We start from the raw sequence: 12,243 nt of genomic DNA on the forward strand, positions 1-12,243 counted from the left end.
ACAGTCATCGCTATTTCTAGTGGTTTGTGTATCTGATTACGCAAGAGGCATTCCCGATTGAGTGAGTTAATAGAAGGCAGCATTACGGAACTGCATCCCAGCTTGAGCTAACATCTTCAGGAAGGATGGGAGAAACTTCAGGAATGAGCAGGCATTTGGTGCATCAACGGGGTTGCATGGCTGTCTGTTGATTCGACTTGCTAATTGCAGATCAGCCTGATCCTGTCCTTGGACATCCTTATTCCACAAGGCAAAGCAAATTAGAAGTGTGAATTCTGGCCAGTTTCCCAATTCCTGGCCCAAAGGTGCTTATACTCACTTTAAAATGTTGCCGCTACTGTGATCAGTTACCTCCGAACTGGCTAGGTGGGATTGTGGCTGATCTTCTACCTCGGCTTCATTTGTTTCTCTTAACCTGCTGTACCTGTGCACCAAGAGAGCCCTCTCCTGTGCTCTTCTGCTGAATTAACCGATTGCATCCAGGTTGGTGGTCGGGAAACTTCAGTTAACCCAAGTGCCTCAGACTAAGAATTGGAGGAGGAAATGCAATCACTTTTGATTGCTCTCTTGTGACCCCTGTTGGAATGTGTGCTTGAGCATACACTGGATGAGGGCAGCATTAAACTCTGCTGCAGTGTTTGCAATATTTACACGGTCACTTGAACAATATTCCTGATAGCATGAGTCAGTGTCTTCAGGTGAGGAAAACACGGTAGAGCGGGATAGGAACAATGGGATGAGATGTTGTAGGGGGTGACTATCGAACTAATTTGTCACTAATTGTTATTGTCTCTGCTCAAAGTAGAACCCAGTCAGGGAAGCTGTGAGATGCTGACATCTCATTGTTGGCCATTTTTGTAACATAGGGTGCGCACATTGACTTCATGGAGGGGGCTTTGTCACCCAATCACTGCCACAACACTTGTGAAATAAACTAGCCATTGACCCCACTGTTTTCAGTTTGTTTAACAGCTGTCTTTCCTCCTCTGCAGTACTTGGCCTCTCTGTTGTTGCACAAAAAATTTGCTGCAGAGTTTGTGGCTCACGAAGGAGTTCAGAAGCTGCTGGAGATCCCCCGGCCCTCCATGGCTGCCACTGGTGTATCCCTGTGCTTGTACTATTTGGCTTACAACCAGGATGCAATGGAACGGGTGAGTCTAGTATGGAGCTGGCAAGGATTCCAATCAGCTTGGGTTAGCATTCTGTGCTATTGAAGGATGAGTTTCATTCCCAATGCCGTAATATGATGTAGAGGATTTAAGAATTGTTTGATGCTGTTTCTTATGATTCAATTGCAGTGGGCTAACAGTGAGTCCTCCTCAGCTGCTTCACTTTTAAAAAGTATATTATTGAAGGCGTTTTCAAATGTATACATAACAAAGAAACACAAAAGCCAACTGCAGCAACAGGAAACAACGGTGCTATGTCTTTTCGTCCGACGTCATTTCGTCCAACGACACTTCGTCCACGTCTTTTGGTCCAACGTCTTTTTGTCCACCCGTCTTTTGGTCCAACGTCACTTCGTCCAATTATCCAATTACAAATAGTTTAATTTAGTTTTTCAATGTTACTGCTCAAGGATCCTCTCCACCTATTTCGCCTCTTGAGGTTGAGTTCTGCATTTGTGCTGCTTGATCTCCAGACATTTTTAAGATAAGCTGCAGGATATTCTCCCATGTATGCTCCAGCGTGATGAGAGCCATTGTATCTGATGGAATATTTGATCATTTCAGACCTGTAATGTCAGAACCCACTGCCAACCAGAGGTTTTAATCACTCGACGAAAATCGAGTTTAAATCTGCTTCTTTCAGAACTGCACTCATTGTCTAAATCCAATTAGACTCCCACTTATATCTGTGTCTGTCGGAAATGTAGAATATCAAATCATCTTGTCCTCTCCCCATTATTCTCTCTCGGGTACAGTTCTGGAAATCTAACTTTTAGGGAATTTCGGGAATTTACAATTTACATCAATTTTAAGTAATTTCGGGAATTTTAAGTAATTAGTAAACTTTTAGATTTGTTAACTGCATTTTTAGATTTTTTAACTTTTTAACTGCATTTTTCAACTTGCATTTTACTTGCATTTTATCAATTACTTGCGTTTTAGCAATTAAATTCACTTGCTGTATTGTACTTGCATTTTGCTGTATTGTACTTGCATTTTATCAATTAAATGGTTTTATACGGAATTAATTTGTAATTGGATAATTGGACGAAGTGACGTTGGACCAAAAGACGGGCGGACAAAAAGACGTTGGACCAAAAGACGGGCGGACAAAAAGACGTTGGACCAAAAGACGTGGACGAAGTGTCGTTGGACGAAGTGACGTCGGACGAAAAGACGCGACACGGGAAACAACCATACCCTTCATACTCGCCCTGCTGCCACCCCGGCACCCAGCCCCCTTTTGCCCCGCCCACTGAAGACTCAATACTTCCTAAAGAAGTCGAACAGCATCCACCTCGAGGTGAACCCCTCCTCCGCACCTCAAATGGCAAACTTGATCTTGTCAAAATGCAAAAACTCTGCCAAATCACTCACCCATACGCCTGCCCTCGGTGGCTCCGGTTCCCGCCAGCACAATCCGTCTCCGGGCTATCATGGAGACAACGGCCAACATATCGGCCCCTCTATCCCCATCTGTACTCCAGATATCGCCACCTCTACCCACAAAAGCTTTGACATTACGTCCGCAAATCCAGTTCCCTCAACCACAGACACGCCCAAAACTAGGCACATGATTCCCCGTGCCCTCACACACACCGCCCACACCTATCAATCCACTCGAAAAGAACCAACTCATCCTGGACACCGTTATGTGGGCCCTGTGCACCACTTTAAACTGGATGAGACTTGGTCTTACACATGACAAAGACACATTAACCTTTTGTAAAGCTTACTCCAGCCTTCAATGCCCCACCCAGCTCCTTCTCCACCTGGGCGCTCTCTCTCTCTCTCTGTCTCTCTCCCTCTCTCTCTCCCTCCCTCTCTCTCTCTCTCTCTCTCTCTCTCTCTCTCTCTCTCTCTCTCTCTCTCTCTCTCTCTCTCTCTCTCTCTCTCTCTCTCTCTCTCTCTCTCTCTCTCCGCAACCCTGTCCTCCCCTATTTCATCCTCTGGCATGAGTTTATCCTGCAGCACAAGGGGTGGCAGTATCAGAAACAACGACACCTTCCTCCTCATGAAGCCCCTAATCTGCATATACCCGATCCCCTTTGGTAGCTGGTACTCCCCCTCCAGGTCTGCAAACTTCCCACCAACAAACCAATCCCTATAAATATTCTATCTGCACCTGCCGACACTGGTTCCAATATTGCAATGTTTGCGTGCTGGGGGTGGCACGGTGCTGCAGTGGTTAGCACTGCTGCCTCACGGCCCTGAGGAACCAAGTTTGATCCCGGCCCTGGGACACTTGTCCGTGTGGAGTTTGCACATTCTCCCCGTGTTTGCGTGTGTTTCGCCCCCACAACCCAAACATGTGCAGGGTAGGTGGAATGGCCACACTATTGGGTGCTTTAAATTTATAAAGGAAAAAATAAAATAATTACATTGAGCAGCCTCCATAGATTCGCTGACAGCTGTCGCCCCTTCATAAATCCTGTCTCGTCCTCGCCTATCACCCTCGCCACACAATCCTCTGTCCGCGTTGCCAGCACCTTCGCCGAAAACGTACATCTACATTCAACAGCGAGATCGGGTAGTACAATCCACACTGGATTGCGGGTATGGGGTGGAGGCGGACTCGATGGACCAAGTGGCTTCCTCCTTCACTGTTAATTATATGATCATCCTTTAGGAGCTCCCCAAATCCTTTAAATTTAGAGTACCCAATTTCTTTCCCAATTAAGGGACAATTTAGCGTCGCCAATCCACCTACCGTGCACGTCTGCACGTCCTCCCCGTGTGTGCGTGGGTTTCCTCCGGGTGCTCCGGTTTCCTCCCACAGTCCAAAGGTGTGCGGGTTAGGTGGATTGGCCATGCTAAATTGCCCGTAGTGTCCTAAAAGGTAAGGTTAATGGGGGGAATGTTGGGTTACGGGTATAGGGTGGATACGTGGGTTTGAGTAGGGTGATCATTGCTCGGCACAACATCGAGGGCCGAAGGGCCTGTTCTGTGCTGTACTGTTCTATGTTCTATCTTTGGATTGTGGCGGTTAAACCCATGGAGACACAGGGAGAATGTGCAAACTCCATGGACAGTGACCAGGGCCGGAATGCACCTGGTCCTCTGTGCCGTAGGCAGCAGTGCTAAACACTGCGTCACCATGCCACACTTAGTTGCTCCCCAAATCCTACCTCCCTAATGTTCCCTTGAATGGGGCTCTCTCAGATTTTGACTGAAAGTACTTTGTGAAGTACCTTGGGATGTTCTCTGTTGAAGATGCTCCATAAATGCAAACTGTTGTCTTGTTGTGGCTCAGTTGGAACCACATTTGCATCTGAATCACAAGATCGTGGACACCGATCCCCCTCTGAGTACTTGATCATAAAATCTAGGCTTACATTTCAGTGCTATTCTGAGGGAGTACTGCACTGAGGTCTCATTAAACTAAGGCCCTGTCTACCTCCTCAATCGGATGAAAATGGTCTCATGGCACTATTCAAAGAAAAGCAATGGAGTTCTTCCCGGAATTCTAGCCAACGTTTATCTTTGTCAACAGCTAAACATAGGTAATCAAGTTACTGTGATATTGCTATTTGTATGCAAATTAGCTGTCATATTTCCTACGTTGCAAGACTGAATACAATTCGGGGGTACTACATAGGCTGCAAAACACTTGGGGCATTCTGGGGTTGTGAAGAGTGCCAGGCCTTTGTTTCCTTCTCTGATTTATTGCCTGTAAAGCCTGGTTATTCTTGTTCTTTTCTCTCCAGGTTTGCTTGCTGCCGCAGTATGTACTGTCCGATGTGGTCAGCTACACCCTGTGGCTACTGGAGTGCTCCCACGAGTCAGGCCGCTGTCACGCCACCATGTTCTTCTCTATCTCGTTTGCCTTCCGTTCCATCCTGGAGCTTTTTGATAAGCAAGATGGTCTTCGGCGAGTGGTTAACCTGGTATGGTTGGCTTGTTTTTATTTTGCCAGTTTTTAGTTCATGTCGTAATCTGACTGGGCTGGTAAGGTAATCCTTTTCTCGTGTTTGTGAAGCTGAGAGAAATGCGCCAAGGAAAATTACACACCATTATCCACATAAGTGGGCACAGTGAGAAGTCTTACAACACTAGGTTAAAGTCCAACAGGTTTATTTGGAATCACTAGCTTTCGGAGCTCCTTCATCAGCGGCAAGTAAGCTAAGGCAATAAATTGCTGTCCCGGATTGCAGAGAAATGTAGTAGAGGGGCTGGCAGGGAGGGAAACATAAGGGCCTCACTAATATTACAATCCTGGACCAGACCAAAACCCCAATAACTTATTTAATTTGTAAGACTGAAGGGAAAGTATAGTTCACTCCCAGAGCAATTTCATGCACAAATAGAGATATGGGGCGGCATTCTCCCCTACCCGGCGGGACGGGGGGTCCCGGCGTAGGGGAGTGGCGCCAACCACTCCGGCGTCGGGCCTCCCCAAAGGTGCGGAGTTCTCCGCACTTTGGGGGCTAGGCCCGTTCCGGAGCCGTTGGCACCACGATGACTGGCGCCAAAACCGGCACCAGCGGCCTTTCAGGCCCGGCGCCGGGACTGGCCGAAAGGAATTCGCCGGTTCGCGAATGCGCCGGTGGTGATGTCAGCTGCCGCTGACGTCACCACCGGCGCATGCGCGCTGGGGGATTCTCTTCCGCTTCCGCCATGGCGGAGGCCGTGGCGGCGGCGGAGGAGAAAGTGTGCCCCCACGGCACTGGCTCGCCCGCAGATCGGGGGCCCCCAATCGCGGCCCCGGACGATTCTCCGACCCTGCTGGGGGTCGGAGAATTTCACCCATGATCTATTAGAACATGTACTAATAGTAACTTTAACATAATAAAGAAAATAGCTTACAATTACCAGTTAAACTGCTGCCTCACGGCGCCAAGGTCCCAGGCTCAATCTTGGCTCCGGGTTACTGTCTGTGTGGAGTTTGCACTTTCTCCCCGTGTCTGGGTGGATCTCACCCCCACAGCCCATAGATGTGCAGGGTAGGTGGATTGGCCACGCTAAAAATTTTTACGCACAATTACCAGTTAAACAGCTTAATAATAATGAAACATTAAATCCTAAATGCTATCTTTTATCTCCACTCAAGCAAAACCCATCTCCGGTCAAAACCCACTTTTAAATACAGTTAGCCAACCCAGGAATACTTGCTGTATGGAGATGTCTTGAATAAACCACTTTGAGAAAGAGAGAATCTTCTGGAGCATGCTTGCAGATTCTTACTGTTTATCCTGCCAGCCTTTTCAGAAACTGCTGTTCTGTTCACAGGCAAAACCTTTTCAGCTAAACTTTTTAGAGGAATAGTTATTCATAGACAGATCAAAACTGAACTCCAAAACATCTGAATGTTTCAGCCCCTGGCTCCTCCTGTTAACTGCATCAGCTTACTAAGGCTAAACACAATGTCCCTAATTATCCACTCACCAGGGAACCTTCCTTTATATTATCAACATTCCATTAGCCCAACTTCAAGTTAACCATATCCATGGTTGGGATGAATGCGATTTCATTTTTATGATGCTTTAATTGCACCTCAAAGTGTCTTGTAAACAAGGATTTTTTAAAAAATAAAGCAGTCATCACTCTGGCTTTTAACCCTGCACCCAATATATATATAATACAATATATATCTGAAATTCCCATATTCATCATACGAGTCAGCAGGAAAAATTATCAAAAATTACCAGAGATAAACCTTAAATAACTCAGTGAGTTTCTAAAAATGTGTGGTTTGAATAAACAGTACACCCTTAAACCCGTACCCATATCCATTTTATTATTTGTGTCAGCTGGTAAGCTATCTTATGGTGAGCCGATTGTGGTGTTAAAAATTTTAAAATAAATTTGTTAGGGTAAATACAGCGACATTATCTTCTCTGCTAGGGGAGGTCAAGAGGACATCATCTTAAAATTCGATGCTCTGCTATTTCTTATAAAGGGGAACAGAAGTTTGGAACACTTCGCCCAAAGGGCTGGATTCTACATAAAATAGGGAATACAAGACTGATAAATGTTTTTGTTGGGTAAGAGTATTAAGAGTTAAGTTAAGGTGGATAAATGGGATTGAATTCCAGATCAACTGTAATGAAATTGAATAGCTGAACAGGCTAAAGAGGCTGTGTAGACCGTTGTTCCATCTGTGCTCAAAAGCCCCAATTTGACCATGTGGCCTGAATTAAATTTTGTTTGTGTGCCTTCTGTAGATCAGCACACTGGAGATCTTAAACCTGGAAGATCAGGGTGCTCTGCTCAGTGACGATGAGATCTTTGCCAGCCGCCAGACTGCCAAGCACACGTGCATGGCACTACGTAGATACTTCGAGTCACATTTGGGGATTAAACTGGAGCACGTGAAAAGATCCTTGCAACGGACAGAAGGAGGTGCTATTATTCACCCACACCCGCCATGTAAGGTGTGTGCAGATATGAACCTGTATATGGCGAGCTGCCCATCCTTTCCATATAGGCAGAGGGTTTTGGCACCAAATCCAAAAGTCAACCAGAGGTGGTTTTGTCTGAAAGCCTCATGAATTAAATGTGTTACCTGCTTTGTGATGCTCTAATTATACCAATAATAAGCACTCAAAATCAGTAATAATAATCTTTATTGTCACAAGTAGGCTTACATTAACACTGCAATGAAGTTACTGTGAAAAGCCCCAAGTCGCCACATTCCGGGCCCCTGTTCGGGTACAGAGGGAGAATTCAGAATGTCCAACTTGCCTAACAGCACATCTTTTGGGACTTGTGGGAGGAAACCGGAGCACCCCGAGGAAACCCACGCAGACATGGGGAGAATGTGCAGACTCCACATGACCCAAGCTGGAATTGAACTTGGAACCTTGGAGCTGTGAAGCAACAGTGATAACTACTGTGCTACCGTGCTGCCCAGTAGTCACTTTAATCAAAATCAAAGAATTTAGAATTTCTGATTCAATTTCTATCCGGTCACTTGGAACTCTTAGGTCACTTAGTCAGAGCAGAAATAGCAGGATATATCAGATGAATACATGGCTGATAGTGAGGAAGGATGTTGGCTTCGATGATGTGAAAACAGTATGGGTAAAGCTGAGAAACACCATGGGGCAAAAAACATGAGCGGGGTTGTATTTGGACCTCCAAACCGTAGTGTGATGTCAATTGGCAATGACAAACATTCAAAGAGCGCATGGGTGAACTGCAACAATTGTTCATTCCTGTCTGGCACAAATAAAATCTGGAAACATGACCAAATCGTGACTTACAAGAGAAATTAGAGCCTAGTGTTAAATCCAAGGAGGAGGCATACAAATTGGCCAGAAAAAACAGCAGACCTGAGTATTAGGAGCTGTTTAGAATTCAGCAAAGGAAGGCAACGGGATTGATTACGAAGGGGAAAATAGAGTACAAGAGTAAGCTTGTGGGAACATGAAAACTGACTGCAAAAGCTTCTTTAGATATGTAAAGGGGTTAAAAAGATTGGTGAAGACAAATCCCTTACAGTCAGAAATGGGAATTTATGATGGGGACCAAAGAAATGGCTGACCAACGAAATACATACTTTGATTCTGTCTTCACAAAGGAGGATACAAATAATGTACCAGAAATGTTGGGGAACACAGGGTTTAATGAGAGGGAGGAACTGAAGGAAATCAGTATTAGTAGGAAAATGGTGTTGGATAAATGATGGGATTGAAGGTGGATAAATCCACATGGCCTGGTAAAGTACTTAAGGAAGTGGCCCCAGAAATAGTGGATGCATTGATGGTCATCTTCCAAGATTCTATAGACTCTGAACAGTTCCTACAGATTGGAGGGTAGCTAATATAACCCCACTATTTAAAAAAGGAGGTAGACAGAAAGTAGTGAATTATAGACCAGTCAGCCTGATGTTTATAATGGCGTGAAATGCTAGAGACCTTTATACAAGATTTAATAGCAGAGCATTTGGAAGACAGTAGCAGGATCAGACCGAGTCAGCCTGGATTTAGGAAAGGGAAATTGACAAATCTACTGGAATTCTTCAAGGATGTAACTCGTAGAGTTGATACGAGCCCAGCACATATGTGCAAAAAACAAGGCTGAGGCATTCGCAACAATCTTCAGCCAGAAGTGCCGAGTAGATGGTCCATCTTGGTCTCCTCCAGAAGTCTCCAGCATCACAGATGTTAGTCTTCAGCTTATACCACTCCAAGTGATATCAAGAAATGGCTGAAGGCACTGGATACTGCAAAGGCTATGGGTCTAGATAATATTCCAGCAATAGTACTGAAGACTTGTCCTCCAGAATTTGCCACACCCCTAGCCAAGCTGTTCCAGTCCAGCTACAACACTGGCATCCACCCGGCAATGTGGAAAATTGCCCAGGTGTGTCCTCTACTCAAGAACCAGGACAAATCCAACCCAGCCAATTACCCCCCTCCCCCCTGTCAGTCTACTCTCCATCATCAGCAAAGTGATGGAAAAAGAAGTCATCAACAGTGCTATTAAGCGACACTTACGCGGCAATAACCTGCTCATGGACGCTCAGTATGGGTTCCGCCCGAGTCACTCAACTCCTGACCTCATGGCCTTGGTTCAAACATGGACAAAAGTGCTGAATGCCAGAGGTGAGGTGAGTGTGACAGCCCTTGACATCAAGGCTGCATTTGAGCGAGTATGGCATCAAGGAGGCCGAGCTAAACTTGAGTCAATGGGAATCGAGAGGAAACTCTCCCCTGGTTGGAATCGGACGTGGTTGTTGGAAGTCAATCATCTCAGCTCCAGGACATCACTGCAGGAGCTCCTCAGGGTAATGTCTCAGGCCCAACCATCTTCAGCTGCTTCATCAATGACCGCCCTTCCATCATAAAGTCAGAAGTGCGGATTTTGACGATGACTGCACAATGTTCGCCATTTGCGACTCAAATAATGAAGCAGTCCGTGTCCAAATGCTGCAAGACCTGGACAATATCCAGGCTTGGGCTGACAAGTGGCAAGTTACATTCGGACCACACAAGTGTCAGGCAATGATCATCTCCTACAAGAGAGTAACAATCGCCCCATGACATTCAACTGCATTACCATCACTACAGTCAACTTCCTGGGGGTTGCCAATGATCAGAATCTGAACTGGACTAGCCACATTAATACTGTGGCGACCAGTGCAAGTCAAAGGCTAGGAATCCTACAGTGAGTAAGTCGCCTCCTAACCCCCGCCTCAAAGCTTGTCAACCATCTGCAAGGCAGAAGTCGGGAATGTAATGGAATACTCTCCACTTGCCTGGATCAGTGCAGCTGTAACAACACTCCAAAAGCTCAGCACCATCCAGGACAAAGCAGCCTGCTTGATTGCTCCTCCTTCCACAAACATTCAAGCCCTCCCACCACCGACGAACAGTGGCAGCCTTGTGTACCATCTACAAGATGCACTGCAGTAACTCACCAAGGTTCCTTTGATAGAACCTTCCAAACCCACGATCACTATCATCTAGAAGGACAAAAGCAGATTCCTGGGAACCCCACCACCTCTCCAAGAGGTTCCTCTCCAAGTCACTGACTGCCCTGACGTGGAAATATATCTGCGTTCCTTCGCTGTCGCTTGGACTAAATCCTGGAACTCCCTCCCTAACAGCACAGTGGGTGTACCATACATCTGAAGGACTGCAGTGGTTCAAGAAGGCAACTCACCACCACTTTCTGTAGGGCAACTAGGGATGGGCAATAAATACTGGCATAATCAGCGACACCCACATCCCATAAATGAATTTTAAAAAGTTGACAGTGAGCCAGTGGATGTGGTTTATTTGGGCTTTCAGAAGGCTTTCAACAAAGTACACATAAGAAATTAGCATGTTAATTTAAAGCGTATGGCATTGGGGATAGTGTTATTGAGATGGATTGTAAACTGGTTGGCAGACAGGAAACAAAAAGAGTAGGAATAAACAGGTCTTTTCGAAATGGCAGGTGGTGATCAGTGGGTTACCACAGGGATCGGTGTTAGGACCCCAGCTATTCACAATATATCGGTGGCACAGTGGTTAGCATTGCTGCCTCACACAGCCAAGGGCCCGGGTTCGATCCCGGCCCTGGGTCACTGTCCGTGTGGAATTTGTACCTTCTCCCTGTGTCTGTGGGTCTTGCTCCCACAACCCAAATGATGTGCAAGGTTGGTGGATCGGCATGCTAAATTGTCCCTTAATTGGAAAAAAAATGAATTTGCGACAATTTATATAAAAAAATAATTTTAAAAAATATATATATAAGTAACATATCTCTCAGATACTGGGTTTCTTTCAAAAGTGAGCAGACTGGGAACTGTCAAAAGTGTCCTGTATCCAAAAGTCAAAAATGTTGTCAAATGCTTTGCTGTGTTGATTTGACATTCTGTAAAGTTGTTTTCCATGTTTGAGGAGTGAAAGGGATGATTCATTTTTTTCAGAAAATATTTTATTGAGGCATTTATAACATTTTAAACAACCGAGAGATCCAACAAAAAACCCCATTTTTGAAAAAAAACTTTCTGCTTTTGCTCAGCTAGGGAGAGCCAATATGGCTGCTGCATGGGGAGGTATAAACATTTGTGAAATATTGAATTAGCATTTTTCTAAACAATGTAATTATTGACTTGCGTACTCCATTTGAGTATGTTAGTTTCAGACTGTTTGATTCATGGTGGTTTGTGAAATTATCCATGGATAGTGCCCCATTGTAACTTTTGTATCTTCCCATACAGAAAATTGGTCATGTTTTGGTCACCCTTGTTCCAGTTTGCAGCCAGAGTAAATGTAGCAAATCACTGTTCTGGATGATCTTTTTTTCCCAAAGATGTACAACATGTGAAGAATATAATTTCCATTTAGGAGCCAAGAACCTGTGCCTTGAGTCAAAGACCTTTTTTTCAGGGAATCCTTTCATTGACTTAATGTTGATCAGTCTAAGAATTGTCTTGGTATGGGGCAGTGCAGTGGCACAGTGGTTAGCACTGCTGCCTCATGGCGCCGAGGTCCCAGTTTCGATCCTGGCTCTGGGTCACTGACCGTGTGGAGTTTGCACATTCTCCCCGTGTTTACGTGGGTTTTCACCCCCACACCCAAAGATATGCAGGGTGATGGATTGGCCACACTAAACTGGCCCTTAATTGGAAAAAATTAAT

The 12,243-nt window shown here is 45.4% G+C and overlaps 1 protein-coding gene across 1 annotated transcript in view; it reads left to right on the forward strand.

Annotated features, from left to right (window-relative positions):
- LOC119973172 (DDB1- and CUL4-associated factor 1-like) overlaps positions 1 to 12,243 on the forward strand; it is a 149,766-nt gene that overhangs the window by 63,191 nt on the left and 74,332 nt on the right. The window contains 3 exon segments of the mRNA XM_038810816.1: positions 993 to 1,151; positions 4,877 to 5,056; positions 7,334 to 7,543. Of these exon segments, the coding sequence (XP_038666744.1) occupies positions 993 to 1,151; positions 4,877 to 5,056; positions 7,334 to 7,543 (549 nt within the window).

Source organism: Scyliorhinus canicula, chromosome 11 (genome assembly GCF_902713615.1).
Source record: "Scyliorhinus canicula chromosome 11, sScyCan1.1, whole genome shotgun sequence".
In the NCBI taxonomy this organism is placed as follows: domain Eukaryota; kingdom Metazoa; phylum Chordata; class Chondrichthyes; order Carcharhiniformes; family Scyliorhinidae; genus Scyliorhinus; species Scyliorhinus canicula.